This window comes from Phocoena phocoena, chromosome 7, assembly GCF_963924675.1.
Source record: "Phocoena phocoena chromosome 7, mPhoPho1.1, whole genome shotgun sequence".
Taxonomy (NCBI): Eukaryota; Metazoa; Chordata; class Mammalia; order Artiodactyla; family Phocoenidae; genus Phocoena; species Phocoena phocoena.
The window spans coordinates 66,213,523-66,232,354 of NC_089225.1; the positions used below are offsets into that span (position 1 = coordinate 66,213,523).

At 37.6% G+C, this 18,832-nt stretch overlaps 1 protein-coding gene across 1 annotated transcript in view; it reads left to right on the forward strand.

Annotated features, from left to right (window-relative positions):
- Positions 1-3,780: 3,780 nt before the first annotated feature.
- The window catches only part of ZNF804A (zinc finger protein 804A), a 316,790-nt gene continuing 301,738 nt past the window's right edge, over positions 3,781-18,832 (forward strand). The window contains exon 1 of the mRNA XM_065881128.1: positions 3,781-3,891. Coding sequence (XP_065737200.1) covers positions 3,781-3,891 — 111 coding nt within the window. The remainder of the gene's footprint in view (positions 3,892-18,832) is intronic.

Consider the following 18,832-nt stretch of genomic DNA (forward strand, 5'->3'; position numbering starts at 1 on the left):
AATACAAATTTTCTAAGTCTTTGAAAGGGAAATCTTTTATTTTTTAAATTAAGAGTGGCATTGTTCCATAGAAATAATCAATGCCAAAATGGCCACTAATAACATAAATCAGAATTGTTTGAAATAATGGGAACAGACCATGGATATCAAAGAGATTGTAACACAATAGGAAATTTGAAGATGCTTACTTATGTACTTACTTCCTTTGCATCATGACAAAAGGAAAGACATGGGAACAGCAAGAGGGAAGATCACAATAATTTGTCACTGTTTACTGATTTTAATTTATTGCCACAGAAAGGTATGATTTCTCTCCGAGATGATGGGGAAGTCCTGATTTCTTACTTCACTTCTCTTAATATTTAGCAAATCAAATGAAAAAAAATTATTTCATATTTTAATAGAAGAATTCCATTATGCCTAGGAGTTGTTTGCTGTAATTAGAAGCCGGAACGCACATGGTGGTGGCTTATTTTTCTCTTGAATTTTAAGGTTGATGTAATGTAATGAAGAGTCCACTAGCAACAGAGCTCATTGGTGATGGCATAATGAATATCATATAGTGTGATTAGTAGTTTTATTTGAATGACCGTTACAGTATAGATATGGCTACTCAATTGAAATGAGGGTAAACAAAAGGAACCTGCATTCTCTTCTTATATTTGTCTGTGCAAGTTCAAGGTGTAGGTATAGAATATTGCTGATTACACTCAGCATTAGGTAATGTTGAGATAGATTACTTCATGTGTAGTGAAACAATGAGGATAAATTTTATGTAAAAAAATTTACATTCCTTTTTTAACTGTCAGCATCCTTCATGTATTAGCAACAGATTATGGTGTGTTTACTACCGTTTATACACAGGTTTAGATATTGCAGTCAAAAGCTACCCCGTCATATCATCAAGCTTGTAAGTGGCAAAGGTAGACTATTCTGACAGTAAAGTGAATCTTTTCAGAGATTATTTCACTAAAGTTGGTTTTTAGGATATATACATCATCATATAAATGTATGTATATCATATATATGGTATATATTATATATCAACTTTGCCAGTAGAAACACAATATAGCATCCCATATAGACGATATTCTGTTCCATGGGACAATTCAAGTAACTGTGGTTCCTGCTTCCTGAACTGGAAATTGAGCTTCATGATGTAGATACAGATCTGAACATTTTGTCAGAAGTATTTTGAAAGAAAAATATTGCAAAAAACCTAGCTTAGATTATTATGACTTATACACACAAGAAATCTATATTATCTGATTCTTTCACATATGGGCCATCTTCCATTTCCTTAGGAGATTCCTTGGTTTGGTTCAGTAAAAATGAAGATTTTATCTCCTGTCTAATAATTGCAAGTTTCCAAAACTTCAAAAGACATAATGAAAATCATGCAGGTCATGAGTTGTTCCCAAGGTGATATGTACAGAGAATCACTACAGTCTCAAAATATAAATTAAAAATAACTCTAATGAAAGGAGCCAAAATGGATTTGATTTGCACACAGTATTTGGTGGAGATCACTTAATTTTTTTTTCTAATAAGATTGTGTTCATACTGAATTGTAACAAATTATTAGGTGATCTGTTCCACAGAGTATAGAAGTTTTGTAAATTCTTGCTTTCTCTTTCTCCCAAGACTTCCAGACTCCCCCAAGTGGATATATGTGAAATTTAGCCAAGTACCTCTAAATAACTGACACTTCATAATGAGCTTTGATAAATCCATACCAACTTTTTTTCTTTGTTTGAATTGAAGCAAGATACATGGAGAGTTTCCCTTAGATGAATCTAGCACTTCCCTCTGTCACCCCTGTAATTTACAAATTACTCACATGACTATTGCCTCTTATAAATACTCTTTTTCTCTCTTTGTTCTTCCTCTTTCAAAGAGTGAAATTGAACTGGCAGATTCATTTAAGGACCATATTGTGGTTTGCAGAGTCACTGCTATGTAAAATCATATATATGGGACACCCAGAATGGACTCTCTTGAAATCTTGACCTTCAAATAAACAAGATCAACACAATTTATATCAAAGTGCAGTATGCTCTGACGCAGGAGCATCAGAATGCCTGGAATCTGCTCTAACCAATTAAGCCATTCTAGGCAAGAGGAAAATAAAGCCTTCAGTAAATCCATTGAAGCCACCATCTCCCAGCCTCCCACTGCCTGTTATCGATCTTTTTAAGAGCGGACTAATGAGTCGCATATACACCTGATGGGATGCTCTCACCCTACCACCTCCGAGGAGTTAACTTACACAAAGAATCAACTGGGTGAGAGGGAGGGTGGCAGGGCACATCTAGGCCGATGGCTACCTTGGCCCCTTAAAACCCAGCGCGATGGTTTCTCTTCAGTGAACGCAGCAGACCCCATCCCCTACTTTCCTAACGAGCCCATTAATTCCTTTGCGGGAGATTTTCCTTTCAGGTCGCTTCTAGGGCAAGCGCTTTTGTTCGCTACCACTCTCTGTGGTGGGAAAAGAACTGTAGAGAAACGCAAAGCAAGCTCGTGGCAGCAGCTTCTTTGCGGCAAAGAATCCCTTTCCGTTCAGCTTTGGCAATTTAGCAGGAACCTAGGTTCTCAGGGGACGAGGGTGAGGGGAACTCCGGGTCGAGGAACACATAAGCCAAGAATCTGTTTTTACTTTCTATCCATTTCACTCGTATCCCCACAACTACCCCTCCCCGCCCCCCAAACTATCAACACAAACCTTTATGATCTCTACAAATGGGTGGTGGGTGGAGGAACATTTTCTTCCTCTAAGATTCGGAACAGAATCCAGCCTCCATACTAAAACCACATTAAAAATAAATAAGATCAAATAAGCTAAACGCAATGGGTAGTAACTATCTCAACAGAGAAGCAGCTGGCACCTGCCTGGATACGCGGCAGTTGCAAGCGGTTGGCTTTTCGTGCTGAATTATTAATTTATTTACCGCCCCCCCCCCCATCGTCCCCTCCTCCTTCCCTGACTGCTAGGCAAGAAATCTCCGTGTCTCTACATTTTCCCCTCCGCCCCCACCTTACAGGAGTCTCCCACTTCTCGGTCTCGGGCCGCTCTGTCGCCCGCCCGCGGTGGCCTTCGAGTCCCTGGCCCTCTGCCGCCGCGGCGCTGCGCTGGGGGGCGTCCCGTTCGCCGCGCGCTCCCACTCGCGCCCAGACCGGCGCTGCCGTGGGTCCCGGCGGCGGCGGGGGAGGGCGGAGGGAGGCCGCGGGTGACAGATGTACTCCTCTGACAGCTCTCAGTATCAGCCCAGTGGCTCCCTGCCATTGGCTCAGTGCAATGGACCGGCAACGCCGCTCAATATAATAACACTCATGCCTGCCAGCAGCAGCAACTCCGAGTGCTGGCACCGAGAGCGGGGGATGCTGCTGCCGCCGCCGCCGCCACCGCCGCTGCCGCTCGGGCGGCTCCCGCTGCCCGGCTCCGCTCGGCCGCGCAGCCGGCATTGACTCGCGCTCCGCTCCTGGCTGCCTGGCCGGCCCCTCCCAGCCCGGGATCCTCCCGCGGGGCGAATCGCCCTAAGGCGCATTAGGAGAGAAACACAGCTGAGACGGACAGCGCGGCCAGCATGCGGAGGCGGAGGAACCTCGGCGCGCACGGCAGAGGCGCGTAGTGATCCCGTCTCCGGCGGGCGTGCGAGAGAGGCGGCGGTTCGCCCTGGCGGCGGGTCCCTAGCCCAACCTCCCCGGGCCCCGGCGCGCTGCGGCTGCTGGCGCGGGGTGCCTGGAAGCGGCGGCTGCGGTGGAGGAGGCGGCGGCTGCTCCATGGAGTGTTACTACATTGTCATCAGCTCCACGCATCTCAGCAACGGACACTTTCGCAACATAAAGGGAGTTTTCCGGGGCCCTCTCAGCAAGAACGGGAACAAAACTCTGGTAATCGCTTCTGTTTTCCTCTCTCTCTCTGTCTCTCTGTCTCCTGTTTAAGAGGACATTTGGAGGATTGAGGTTATTGTGAGGGTTTTGGGGGTGTCACAATTCAATTTGGTTTATAATATATTCATTTATTTGTCTTGTGAGCGTGGGGTGAGAATTTGGTGTAGAAAAAGGTAGGAATCTCAGGGAAGCTGAGATCCATGGCTTTGGTTGACACTTTCCCAACGCTCGGGACCCTCCAACTCACTCCGTCCTGGTGAAGATTACCACGGTTTCTCTTTATTCGAAACAAATTATGTCAACAGGATCTCTTCTTAAGAAAGAAAAGAAAATAACCCCAACCCCAAGTGACCCTATAGCCTCTGTCGCTTTAGGAAGCTGAAGGTAATGAGGATGTGGGTGCCTCTCGTGGAGGCGGGGGCCATGTGACTGGTGGTGCGGGGCAAGTGGCGGGACTGAGTGATGGTCTCAGAAGGAGTTTGTGTTTCAGCTGTCTCAGGAAGGACTGGCAGCAAACTTCTCTAGTGAGAAGTTGTCAGTACAAAGCTTAACTGAGTGACTTCAGAACCCCATGCCGTCAGCTTTAAGTTATTCACTCAGAGGTTGGAGATAAGTGTGACGGGTGAGCACTCTGACACAGTCAGAGCCACAAGGAAAAACGTGCTAGACAGACAGAGCCCGTGCAGTCCTGGGAGGTTCTCACTGGACCACCGAGCTTCTCTTTCAGCATTCTAGTAGGAAAAGGACTCCTGACTGGTGAAAGATGTGCTGAGCATTGAGATAGTACAGGGTGATGGCCCTTACTTTTTCTTTCATATACCCTCTTAGCTACAAAACCTCCCTGCAGAACTGACTCCCAAGTCTTGGTATCTCCTGAGAACTATACACCCAATAACGAAAAAGGGAAGTAGAGAGAAGGCTCATTAGGCTAAGTACTGCAAACAGAGTAGAGCCAAGTAAGGTGGTAATATGCAAATGTATGCATCACTAAAGTCTGGGTCTATTAGCAAGCAGCACCCCGTGCCCCCCTTTTAACAAAGTGATTACTGAGCTCTGAATAGGTAGAGTAGAAGTTTAAGGACAGAGTCAATTAGTCCAAAAGTAAATACAGTATTCTTCATCTATTTTCTTTATATATCTTAAAATATGATTCTACATAAATTTTTTTCTAAATGTGCTGTGCATCTGTCTTCCAAGAATGAAAAGTTCTCTTCTGAAGTTTTAGGTGAATTCTGACATTGATGTGATTCATTTGATTATTTTCTTTTTTCCCTTGAATCTCTTGGACATCTTCCTCTCAGCTCATTTAATATTCAAAGAAGTAGGGTTAATTTATCGCTTTTATTATTGTCCTGGATAAGATTGTTTACTGTTGTTGTTGATCAAAGAAAATACTCTTCTGTGGTCTTCCTTAGTGGAGTACTATACAGAGCAATAGGCACAGGCTAAGGTAATTATGGAAAGTGTTCTGGCTAGACTTAGAGAAGTCAACTATATGTGAAGGTAATTTGGGGGAGGGGAAGCACTTCATTTTGAAAAAAGTGTGCACTGGTTTGTTTTTTAAATCAAGTTTCACTTATGAGAAAAGGCAAACTTATTGACTGAACAAGATCTCATCCCCATAGTTATAATAATGGTGTAGGTAATAAAGCCACAGAATAAAGTTCATAGAAAAAAACATTTATTTGCCAAACCTCAACTTGTTAAAATTCTGGTAATCTTGGTTCTTAAGTCAACCTTGGGCTTCCATAAATGATTGAACTTGCTTAAGCTGATGTTTGTTGTCGGTTTGAAGTTGACTAGTTCTTTATCACTCATATTGACAAAAGGTAGGTTAAACTGTAGATCTGCCAGTTTAATCTTCAAATTAAAATAGGTGTTAAAGAGCAGCTACCTAAATGAGATGAATAAATCTAAATATATGCAAATGTCAGAAGCAACAAACTGGGATAAAAAGGCTTAGAAATAGTTCCTATCCTATTTGATTTATGGTAAAAGGACTTATAGGGACTTCATAGCTAATCCTTCAAGATTGTGTTTACAAACTGCCCAAGTTAGTGTTTCCTGTGCAAGAGATTTACACCGACTGAAATGATGTAGATTTTTCATATATGGTTCCACTATATTTGAAACTATTACTTTAAAAAGTAATATATGTCATGTGTGGCTTTTCTATGTCTTTTGATGATTTTGTTATTGAAGAGAATGAGATTTATACCTGTCTATAACAGAAGAGATTCTAACTATATTCATAAATGAATTTTTTAATTAAATAATTTTCTATACTTATCTAAAAATGTATTTTTTACAGCAAGTAGGATGCTGTGAAGATTTATTATAAGCTAAAACTTACTATAAGCTGAAAACAGAAAACTGAACCTGAAACTTCTCAGAAATAGCAACCTTAATAAGAAACACAAATATTATCTTAAAAATATATATATTCCACAATTTGAATATTTTCAAGTAAGGATTTATGGTTGTCATGTTTTTAATCCCATTTTTATAGAGTAGTAATTATGAGATCTTTTTTACTTTCTTGTCTATTTGATTTTGACATATTGTGAACTTTGCCTTTGAAGACATCATCACATTTTTGCATTTTGAAATGTGTATTAAGTTAAAAAAATTTTAATGAGTGTTTTTTTTGTTTTTTTTTTCTTATTTCGGGAAAGCACAACTTAAAACATAAAATCCATTGAGGGATTTTTCCAAAGAAATTCCAATTAGTTTTCAACCACTAGATAACTAATGGATATTCTGAACATTTTTTAAATTCATATTTTTAAAACATTATTTTCTAGGCTTTAAAATTTTTGAACTGATTTAAGATAGGCTATAACTGTTAATACAGTGTTCTTTCAAGAATTAGAAGTTACCTATAGAAAAAATTTACTTACAGAGTAAAACTCATTGTTTACTGACCTTGGTTAATTGCTTTAGTCCTAAATCCAGAATGTAATCCTGCTACTCATACTGAGGATATTATCAAAATGTACAGACCTTTCCATAGATCATATTATGTCTCTCACACAATAAAATTTTAAGCATACTTAAAGATTAAGCCTATTGATAATCTTGATCCTATTCTTGGGCTTTTAAATATATTCCTTTTCACAATTTTAACTGAAAATACGCAAATCTCCATTTTGCAAGGTCTTACCATCAAAGAGAAAGTTCACTCTACTTGTAATGATTTCTGTTATAAATAGCATCATATGTGTGATATAGCTTTAATTCCATGGAATAAGAAATAAGCTAATATTTTATTAGTGCTCCAGAATATGTCTGAATAAGTTACGTGGTTTAATGACAATGAATAAAGTTTACAATCCATGTATTCTTATTGTTTTTCTTTTGATTATCCCAAACCACCATTGTGTATGCATCTGTTTATTAAAGACATTTTGTTATATTTATGTTTTGCAGTTGATCCACAAAAGTTTTTTTGTCCTAATTATATATTTTTAAAGTTTTAATACAAAATATTAAAATATATATACTTTAATGCAGAATTTAAATATATATTTAATCACTTTTTATATGGAATTTGGAGTTTGTGGAACTTTGGAAATCATTACTAATTTGTTTATTACTTCTGTTAGTTGGTCAGCATTTTTATATTTCACAGGAGTATTATGTCTGTTTAAAGACTATGAAATTCAGAAAGAAGGAGGTCTGATTTGAGGTCAGGCAGTAAGTCAATATTATAATGCAGATTTCCTGACTCTAGACATATTTCTTTTATAATTTATATACTAAATTAGGGAATCCATAGAAATTGGTATGATAATATGGATACTGATAAAGAGATGGTATTGGTGTCATCTATTGTTTGAAGACACTCTACTTTTCCACTTGGCTTTAGTTGTGGAGAAATAGGGTCAGACTCACAGAATAATTTGAATTCAAATTTATTTTATTTCTTATCCTCCAATAGGCAAACATCAATAATTTTTGTCTTGCCTAAGCCCTGTTCCTGAAGGCTGTCCTCCATTTCCAAAATATTAAGTACCAGGTTTGGCAAGAAAAGATGTATTGATTTATTAATCAGTTATCAACATATTTGTTATTTAGTTCATTCAGATTTATTGAGATGCTTTAATTGCAAAGCACTATTCTAGGCACCACAGGCTTTGTGCTAAGTATTATGCACTGAATATTATGTTAAGATGTGTTCATGGATGCGCCATTCATTTTGAATATGTTGAAAAAATATTCACATATTTTGACAAGTTTGCAGGTTTCTTGTCACTCAAGATATTTTCATATGTATTCATATTGAAAGTATGAAAAAATTATGGGTTTTTTCCTTTGTGTATACAGGAACTCACTAAAATTAGGTAGGTCTTTGAAATATACTATATGGACTTTTGTTCTAATTTTCATTATCTAATATAACAGTATTTTTCATGTCATTCCCTTACACATTTCTTTATCTCCTACAGTATATACTTTAAAAGGTTTCTCCACTCACTGAAACCCATTTATGTGGCACATTTAGGGTTGTGCATAAGACTAAAGAAACAAGTTGTTGAATTAGTGCTGCTGAAATGTTCTCATTGTTAGATTAATATCCTCAAGACAGGTCAGGGGTGAGGGTGGGTTAGGGTGAATAATATATGGCTAAATTTCCCCACTTTAAAAATTTGGTCATGTAATTAGTTATATATTTTTCCAAGTTTCTTTTACATTAGTATACATTCAGTATTAAAGACCATCTTGTGTCTCACTTTCCTGAACTTAATGTGACATATATTCTTTGCTATACTTGTTTTTTATTCTAGCAAAACTACAACACGTGTGTTTTCAGAACACATTATTGGAGTAAGGAAAATAAGATTGAAATACTGATAGTATGACCTACTCAAAAATGTAAGCAGTATTTTAAGGCAAATATTGTCAAGTAACATCCGTGATTCTAACATATCTTTTTAAGTTTATCAAATATTATTTAGGTTATTTTTGATAGTTGAAAGTCAAATAGTGACATACTATCTTGTCTTTCCTTTTCAACTATGCACCAATATTTTCTAGTTTATTGATGACTGCGATTACGTTTTTGCTGAAAATACAGATCAACAAGAGCGTTGGAGAACACTAATCCAAAGGTTTCATATAGTTGTATTTGTATTCAGGACCAAATTCAGGTTGCAGAAGTAGTTTGTTCAGTGTGCACTGTGTTTTAAAGTATTTGGGCTTCAATGCCATTCAAAGGGGAATACACTTCACAGTTTGCTACTGTCTTTACTATTTTTTACTGTTATATAAGTTTTCACTTATTTATAATACCTTCCTGACCAATGAAGGCACTTGAATTTTCCACTTCTTGTTTAGTCCGAGAACCAAATTTTACATACGGGGAGACAGAAACATTTTCGTCATTCTACCCTTCATGGTACCAACTTTTAGATAGACAGTAGTCTTCCAAAAAGTTTTCTGCATATTTGTATGTTTCTATACTGTTTATTATGTATTGGTTGAACTGCTTAACGGTATTTTCCAGATCATATATCTAGTATATTATGACCTATCATAATAATTATAATATAGAAACGTGGATTTGAGGATGATGCATTTTTGCATTTTAAAATTGCAGACTTTCGCTGAGACCACAGGTGTTTTTAGTAATTTCTTGTTGTTTTTGGTCTTTTTAAAAATTAATTTTGAATGTAATTTTAGTCTTTATACTTTTGGTAAACATGTTTAGTTCATGTAACATACTTAGAAAATAGTTTTTTGGAAGTATTATACATAGGGGAAATCATACTTTTTAATAAATGTAATCATAATACAGTGTTGAAATAATTTTCTCAGCGATCCTGTTTAACTGAGATATTACTGTTGTAGGCAATTGTTGTAATTAGGAGTTTGAGTAATCCTTCCAGAGAGAAAAGAATAGCAGTTTTAATCTGTGGTATACTGCAGCCAAAATTCATAAAGAAGTTTTTATATTTATTTTTCACTTTTTTATATTGCAAACTACAATATTAATAATTTTATTAATTCTATCTTCTAAAAATCTTAGCCTGAAACCATTTGATCTGTTTTATCTCATCAGATTATCCTTTGCCTCTGAGAAAATTATTAACATATATACAATATTATGATGTTGTTTTCAACTAGCAAGGTTTCATTAATTTTATAAATGTATTACAGTACACTTCCTAGCACAGTATAATATAAAGTGGGGTAGTAAATAATTAAAACTCGATCCTAGTTGTCAAAATGACAAAGTCCATTACCTGATGTAGTACTCTGGACTCTTTCATAATGGTTTGGCACCATTAGAAGAAAGTTATGTACTTTTCTAAATGTAAGTACATTTAACGTATTAAATGTTTATGATGGCAGTGCCATATTCAAATTATAAGAAAACACTTTTAACTTGCATAGCTTTAGAAAAATGAGCTATGCTGAATGTGATGACTGGTTTTATGTGTCAACCAGAATAGTACCCAGTTATTTAAACAAACACTAATCTAGGTGCTCTGAAGGTATTTTGTAGATATAGTTAATGTCTGTAATCAGTTGACCTCAAGTAAAGGAGATTACTGTCTATAATGTGGATGGATCTCATGCCATCAGTTGAAAGACTGTAAGAGCAAAAACAGATTTCTTGGTGAAGAAGAAATTCTGCCTCATGACTGTAGCATCAAACCCTGTCCTGAGTTTCTAGCCTACTGACCTGTCCTACAGAAGCCCCACAAACCCACAATCAGAGTCAATCCCCAATTCCTTAAAACTCTCTTTTCCTCCCTCTCTCCCTTCCTCTCCATGTATTCCACCTGCCTCCCCCACCACCACCCCAATTCTCTCTCCATCTCTCCTGTTGGTTCTGTTGATCTAGACCCCAAACAGTACACTGAGGATGTTATTACATCTCTTTTACAATAAGAAAACTCAATATTTGAAATATAAATCATATCTAATTCCAATTGGATTTAATTGGAAATAGGTGAAATTGACATTGTTAAACTATTTAGGGTTAAAATTTATAAACCTTAATGTGGAATGTTTTTGTTGTTTTATAAAGGAATGTATAATAACTTTATTTTAAATATTTGCCTGGATTACTATGTATCTCTCAATCAATCTCCCTGGATCCTCCCCAAAAAACTTTTATAAAACTGTAAAATATAGTTATTCTTTTCTGTTCAGCTCCAATAGCTAATCATACATGCATTTATTGTACTTGAAGAAAATCAGGCTATCTTTAAATGAGAGAAAATATTTTTAAACTTAATATCAAAAGTGTACAATTTGGTAACCCAAATTTAAGAAAGTTGGCTTTAATGGGTGGCTATGTAAAATTAAGGACTTAAATTTTACAAAACAAAAATGTTTTCATGAAAAATGCACAGAATGGTGTCAGTAACCACCAGCCAGAAACCACCAGGAACAGAGCTCTAGTTGAACCAAGTTGGACCTGTTCGTACTTGTTGGAACAAGATAAACTGCACACCTTGATGCATCTCATGAAGAGGAAATAAGGGAGAGTTTTATAGGTTTTGGGATTGTGTAAGGTGATTTTGTGGAGTTTATTGAAACATTGTTTTATTCTGGATTATCCTGTGAGAAAGGAGGGCCATTCTACAATTGGTTATTTTAGTGCTCTTTCTCTAGGAGGCAAGAGGAACGGAGTGGGGGCAAAGCTGTAGTTGGTAGAGAAGCAGCTTTTGCTCATGTTGGCTGGCAGATGGGGATGTTTCATAACAAAAACAGTAGGTTTGTTTTTGTCGGTCCCCAAACATGACTGTGAAGTGGTCTTGTTTTTTCCTGCTTCCTTCATGCTCATCAATGACCTTGTCCGATGTTAGGGGACTGTGAAACTGTTTATCTTTGATAACAGAACCATACCTTACTTTTTTTTCCTATTTATTTTATTTCTGGCTACATTGGGTCTTCATTGCTGTACATGGGCTTTCTCTAGTTGCGGTGAGCAGGGAGTACTCTCCGTTGCGGTGTGTGGGCTTCTCATTGCGGTGGCTTCTCTTGTTGCGTAGCACGGGCTCTAGGCTCTCAGGCTTCAGTAGTTGTGGCACACGGGCTCAGTACTTGTGGCTCATGGGTTCTAGGCGTGTGGGCTTCAGTAGTTGTGGGGCAGAGGCTTCGTTGCTCTGTGACATGTGGGATCTTTCTGGACCAGGGCTCGAACCCGTGTCCCCTGCAGCAGGCGGATTCTTACCCACTGCGCCACCAGGGAAGCCCCATACCTTACTTTTTGATCTAGACAAGTTCGTAGCTGACAGTTCCCAGGGGCTGATTTTTTCTTTCTCACAGCTATGACATGGATGGTTGCAAAGAAAAGGGAGGCAAGACCATCAGAGAATTTCAAGGAAATGAGACCCAAAGCCGGGGAGTCTTAGGGATGAGGGAGGGAAGGAGAATGGTTGAAGATTACCAAAGTGGAGCATGGAAGACATGTGCCCTGCACTGGCACATTCTTATGAGGACTCTGGGGAGATAAAACAGTCTCCCATCTCTTGAGAGAGATACAGGGGAAAGGCTTTTCAAGAGAGACAAACTTCAGTTGGTGCAAAATGCTGAAGTAAAACTTCAACAAAAAGTCTAAAGCTATAGAGATCTCATTGATAAGGGACATTTCTGAATTCAAGGCACAGTCCAAGTGTTTTAGGACATGTAGGAATATAGAGAATTTTGTCATAAAAGAGGTTGTAACATAATCTCATGGAGATCGAAGTCCAGAAAATGAAGAAAAATTTGGGAATTCTGGACTTCCTGTGGCAACTGACATTGGATGCAGGGTAGTATAAAACTGGTTCTGATAATCCCAGTGCAGGCAGTGGTAGCAGTGGAGTGGTGAACCACGACAGAGAGGAGGAGTCTTGCGGGGGAATGCTCAGAGTTCTTGGGATCATCTTAGACGCCTCCTATGAGACTGAATTACGCACAGCCCTATTGTGAGCCTGAGAGCTTTCTCCTGACCTTTGCTGAATTATCATGCCAGAGGGGCATGGTTAGTTTTGGTGCACAGATTTTCTCCCATATTCAGCCCCTGGGGGTGGGGGGGGCAGGTGGGGAAGGTCAGTGTATTAACAGTGATTCAAAGGTTAACCCATCCAAATTGCCTTGTTTGTGTCCTTCAGATAGGAAACACCTAAAGAATTTGATGTGGAGCAAGCAAATTTTGTTTGGAGAGAATTTAGGAAATTGCCAAACACTTTGGATTATGGAAGGCAGGGAAGTTTTGGACAATAAGTAACTGAGGAGGAAGTGAGGCCAGTTACAAAGAAGGAAGGGATTTAATGATGAGCGGTTTGAACTAAATGATTTTACTTACAAGTGGTCAAGGACAGAAAGATGGGATAAAATATGGATTCTCTCCTCGTTTAATGAAAGGTCTCAAGTGACATGGTCTAGTGGCTTCCAAGGAAGTGTCAGCGGAAATACCGTAATCTTTGTGGTACTTCCTTCAAAAGCTGATATTTAGCAAATCACCTCTCTTTGCTGAAATGAGACAAAGTTCCTTCATAGTAGGGAAGAGAATAACTACTTTCACTCCAAGATTGTGTTCTTGCATCCAGTTTAGCATGCCTTTATCAAAATATTTACTGTCATACTTACACAGTGGTTGAAAGCGCACTTTATAACCAGATGGACCTGAGCCCAAATCCTAAACAGACCTCTGTATCAATAGTGAGTAAAACTTTTTGTAACCAGGATCCCAAATATCAACTCTGTACCTATATAATATTTTATATCAAATTTTTAGTGTAACAGAAATATGCAACTAGATATTTTTTGACATTAAGTGGCTCGGTAAGGTCAAGACTAAAGACTCTGATTTTATTTTTCCTACAGTTGTAAGGTGGTTAGTGCTCCAGCCATCACATCTACATTCTAAGCTAGAAAAAATGAGTAAAGAGGAAGGACAAAAAGTTGAATGGTCTTTTTTTTTTTTTTTTTTTTTTTTTAAGAAATCCCACTCAACAGTGTTGCTTATAACTCTTCTGCTGGAGTTGTGTCATAGGACCACTCCTAAGTGCAGGGAAGAATGGGAACATGATTAATTAAGCCAGGCACGTTGCTAAGCTCAATAAAATCAGTGTTATGTTAGTAAGAGAAAGAGGTAACTGATCAGACAAGAGAAGTCTACCACAACTGGTCACTAGCTTTATGACCTTGGTCAAGTTCACCTTTCTATCAGTTATATTATCCTTAAATGGAGGTGATACATAATACCTACCTAGAAAACAGTTTTGCACATCAAGTGAGATGTGCAAGTAAAGTAATTTGCACAAGGTTTGACCCTAATAAACTCCCAATAAATAAGGGTAGCTATTGACAATATTTTATACTGGAACATTCATATCTAGAATCTCATCTATTCAATATGTATAAGTTTACATAATTTGGACACTTTTAGTGTTGAGCAATATCAACGTTTCCTTTTTGTTTTCCTGTTTACCCATGGCACTCCTTACATATTTATCTCTACCCAAGATTCATAAAATCTCCTCCCTTAGAGGAGGGATTGGGCCCTAGTTATTACAGTAGATAAAGAAATGAAAATCTTATGGAAACCTTAAGATATAAGACATTCTTTTGTCTCATAAAGTTTGTGGAACTATACTCTGTACTTCTAGGAAGCTGGCTGTTTAGGAAAGCTTAGAATTTCTTTTAATTCTCTTCAAGAATGATTTTAGTAGCTGTGATTCCCTTGCAATGTCTTGGATCACTGCAGGTCTGGTATTACAAAATTAATATTTACACTAGGGGGCGGCATAACATTTCCTCTTGCTCTCGTATACACAGCTATAGTAAATAATCATGCATTAATAAATTTGTCAACTATAGGGTTACCACAGTTTTACTAACTAAAAGTCACTTTAAAATTTTACTGACCAAGAAATCAATATGGAAATGCAAAATAGATGTGATATATTTGCTATATACTTTATCTGTGTACTTCCCCAAGTAATTATTCTTGGCCATTCTCTACCTCAGTCACATGTGATACGTATAGTAATATGGAGGTAGCAGAGAGTTAGTGTGTAACCATGCCTTACTAGATTATCACTCTTGGCTGTAAAAGTATCAGTTTTCACTCTTGAAGTGGATATTTTGGTTTCTTCTGAGTACTTTCAACATACTAGATTTATGATTTTTTTTTTTTTTTTTTTTTTTTGCTGTACGTGGGCCTCTCACTGTTGTAGCCTCTCCGGTTGCAGAGCACAGGCTCTGGACGTGCAGGCTCAGTGGCCATGGCTCACGGGCCCAGCCGCTGCGCGGCATGTGGGATCTTCCCGGACCGGGGCATGAACCCGTGTCCCCTGCATCGGCAGGCGGACTCTCAACCACTGCGCTAGCAGGGAAGCCCCAGATTTATGATTCCTAATGCCCAATTTATGTCATAGTTATTTTATAATTGTCATAGTTAATTTATAATTAAATTTTATTGACATTTTCATGGACTACATTATTAAGCAAAATAAAAGTGGATGGTGATGACCATTTGTTAAAACAAGAATAGCTATAACGCAAAATAAAAAATATGTGAAATTGTGAAATCTAACCCTTATTTTCATGATTGCCACATGTGATAGATATTACAGAATAGTTAAAAAATATCTGAGACTCAGATTTCCCAGTTCTATTAAAATTTAATGGAATTTCCTCCATAGAAATTGGGATTAGATTTCTTAGGGAAAATGCACACATTACATAAAATAACACAGACTGTTCTGCTTGTGTTACTAATCACTGTGAAATTATTGATACAACATGAAAGATGCAATTTTCTATGGATCAGGACTTAGAGGAGTTGATATTATGATACATGCTACTATTCAAAAACTCACAAGGCTTTTTCTAGGTAGAATAATATTAATAAAATTTCAGATGTTTCATGGTACATATGCTGTCCTGGAGAGCCACATTTAAGACAATATGTTACCATATTATTCCACAGTAAAGGGTTAGTGAAGTAAATAGTAGTAATAGTAATAATAACAATACTAATGAATCAAAACAAATTGATCCCCTTTGTACAGTGCCTAGCATAGCTGTAAGCATAATTTGATGATGTAAGAAAAAAACTAGAGACAGAAGATATTGTTTACTTATAATGTTAAATTACTGTAATTAAAATACTATATCAGTAATTAAGTTCAGATATGCTATAGTCTGAGTAATTATTCACCTTCTAGGCATTAAACATGCCAACTATTTTGACTTATTAATAAAGTGCCAATACAATTATGTCAACTACAGAAACTATAGGTCATGTGAGAAATTCTTCTCTCTTTTCTCTCAGTACCCTACATAAAATAAGTACAATATCTATTCTTGGACACAGGCAAAATAGACATGTACACACACAGCAAAGTTATGTACAGGTATGCTCTCTCTCTCTCTCTCTGTCTGTCTCTCTCTGTCCCACCCCACCCTCCGCCTCCCCCCCTTCCTTCTCTTCCTCTTTCTCTCTCTCTAACTACTATCTTGCTACACCCCCACTGTAGTCTAGAAAATCAGAGAGCATATTGTTTTTCCAGTTTCAGCCTGTCTGCATGTTTGTTTCTCAGGAAGTACATAGAATTCTACTAGTAGTTCTGGCCATGTCCAGAGAGCAAAACAATTATTTATTTGAAAAGCAATTAAGAACTCCTCTTCCCCCTATCTCAGCCACTGAATATAATATCAGAGATCTGAAAATAATACTGGTAAGATTTTGAGAAATCTGAAGCAACTCAGTGGTCAAAGTTCCACTGTATGGCCACAATCCTAGGAATTAAAAATAAATAGAGGAGAGAGAGAGAGAGAGAGAGAGAGAGAGAGGGAGAAAGAAAGGAAAAAGGAAGGAAGGAAGAGAGGGGAAGAAAGATCATTAGTTCTTCTTGATCAGTAAAGAAGAATATAAGCTAATATAAGAATGTGTATCAATTTAAATAATTAGATGATGGTACATTCGGGTTTGCCTGGGATAATCCCAGTTTAGGTTGTTGTCCTGGCATGGTACCGCCTTTAACTCTTAGAGTTATTCTGCTTTGGATGGTAATCTATATGGGCATTCTGCTAAATACAGAAACCTCCAGAGTGACAGGAATCTGCCTGAATTGATTCCCCGTTGTCTATCCTGTCTTAAAACCTACATTCCTTTAGAATTTGTTGATTCTTATGAGAATGGTATCTACGGATGATGTGCTTAATGTGCTACTTTGCTCTTTTTTCAACAACCCTAAGTCCTATTATACGCAGTGATAAAAGAAATGTAGTTATTCTTTCTCCCCACCTTTTGGCAGTTTGAGTTTAGCCACATCGTGGAAGAAGGGATATTCAGAGGCAGGAGGATGCAAAGGCACAGGGTCAATTGGAGATGGCTTGAGGCAGCTGCAGTACAGTGAAGAGGTGAAGGGAGCCACAGTGAGTTTCCACTGGCCACATACCAGCCAAGTCTTGTCAGTAAAAAGTTCCTGGGGCTGAAGAGCCAGCTGCATTGTTCCAAGTTGACTATTTTAGTGGCAGAATTTTGCCCAAGCATTGCCAGTTTTGGTTCCTCGACAAGCCTCATTCAACAGGGTCACCTTTGAATCTGTCAGCTACCTAATACTCTTCCAATAAATGTATTTTATGCTTCATTTAATGAGTTAATTTTGGTTATTTTTAGCTGAGAAGCCTGACTAGAATTAGGACAACTGTAGAACTGCAGTTTTTTTTTTCCCAAGGATGTGAAACGTTTTGCTGGGTTTTACATCTAGATAATTTTGACAGTGTTTCACTCTCTCCTTTGCTTCCCATCATTCTCCTTCTTTTTTATGGAAGGGGTCAGCCTCTGGAACTAGAGAGACCTAGGTTTAAATTCTGGCTTTGTAACCTGGGCCAGTTATTTAACCTCCCATGTTCTGTTTCTATATCTATATCTACAGATAACAAAAATTGTAATTCATTTAGTTCCTGCTATACACCAAGTGTTATTTTAAACATATTACATAAATTATACATAATTTCTGCTGAAATGCTTTGGAATGGGTACATGTGAACAGGATTGCTCCAAGCATAAAATAATATAAGGGAGTTCTCTACTTCAGTGACTGGCACATAATTAAAGTTATTATTTTTTCCATTACTGATACTTAAAGAAGACTTGTCCTTCCTCCTTTTCAAAGCCAATACATGGACTTGTGCTTCTCAGACAGAACATGAGAGATGCCAAATGAATAATAGGGAGTATAGGTGCTTTAGGGATTCCAAAGAAAAATAGTCCAGAGGATTGATCATACAATTTAGCATCTATATATGGCCTATGAGTGGATTGCCTAGTTTATCCTATGTAGGAAAACTGAAGTTCTCTGGCATACAGATACCAAACTAGATGATCATAATTATCACCTGAAGATTTAGAAAATAACAAAATCCTGGACTTCACTTCATAGCTACTAAATCTTAATATCAATGGTTAGGTCCAGGAATCTAGCTTTCCTAAGAGCCACCAGATGACTCTCACTGTTCTAAGGTAAACTGCATCTGGCTTGGTATCAATGGTCTTGTTCCAGAAGGATGTTCGGATGTCACACATTCATACTTAGTATGAGAGATGAGGCCCTGTTCTCATCCTTTCTTAGGTTCTCTGCCAACAGTCCGCCTCATCCCACCCCTGCCCTCAAATAGATCCTCTGGAAAGCTAGCAAAAATGCATTTGTTTCATTGTAAAGGAAAATGAAATTAGAATAAAAGTTTAGTTGGAAAATAATTAACGGATGTAATCTTAAAATTTAATAGAGTACAACATCTATAGAAGGAATGAAAATGTAAGACTTTATGTCATAAGCAGAAAAAATTCTAGTTCTAGGTTCAGCCTCATGAGACAATTTAGTTAACTTAGCCGATTTCCTTTTCAACCATGCTTTGAATATATTAATTCTTGTAGAAAGTAGTGGTAATAATGCATTTCATAGTATTTAATAGTTTTCCATGTATG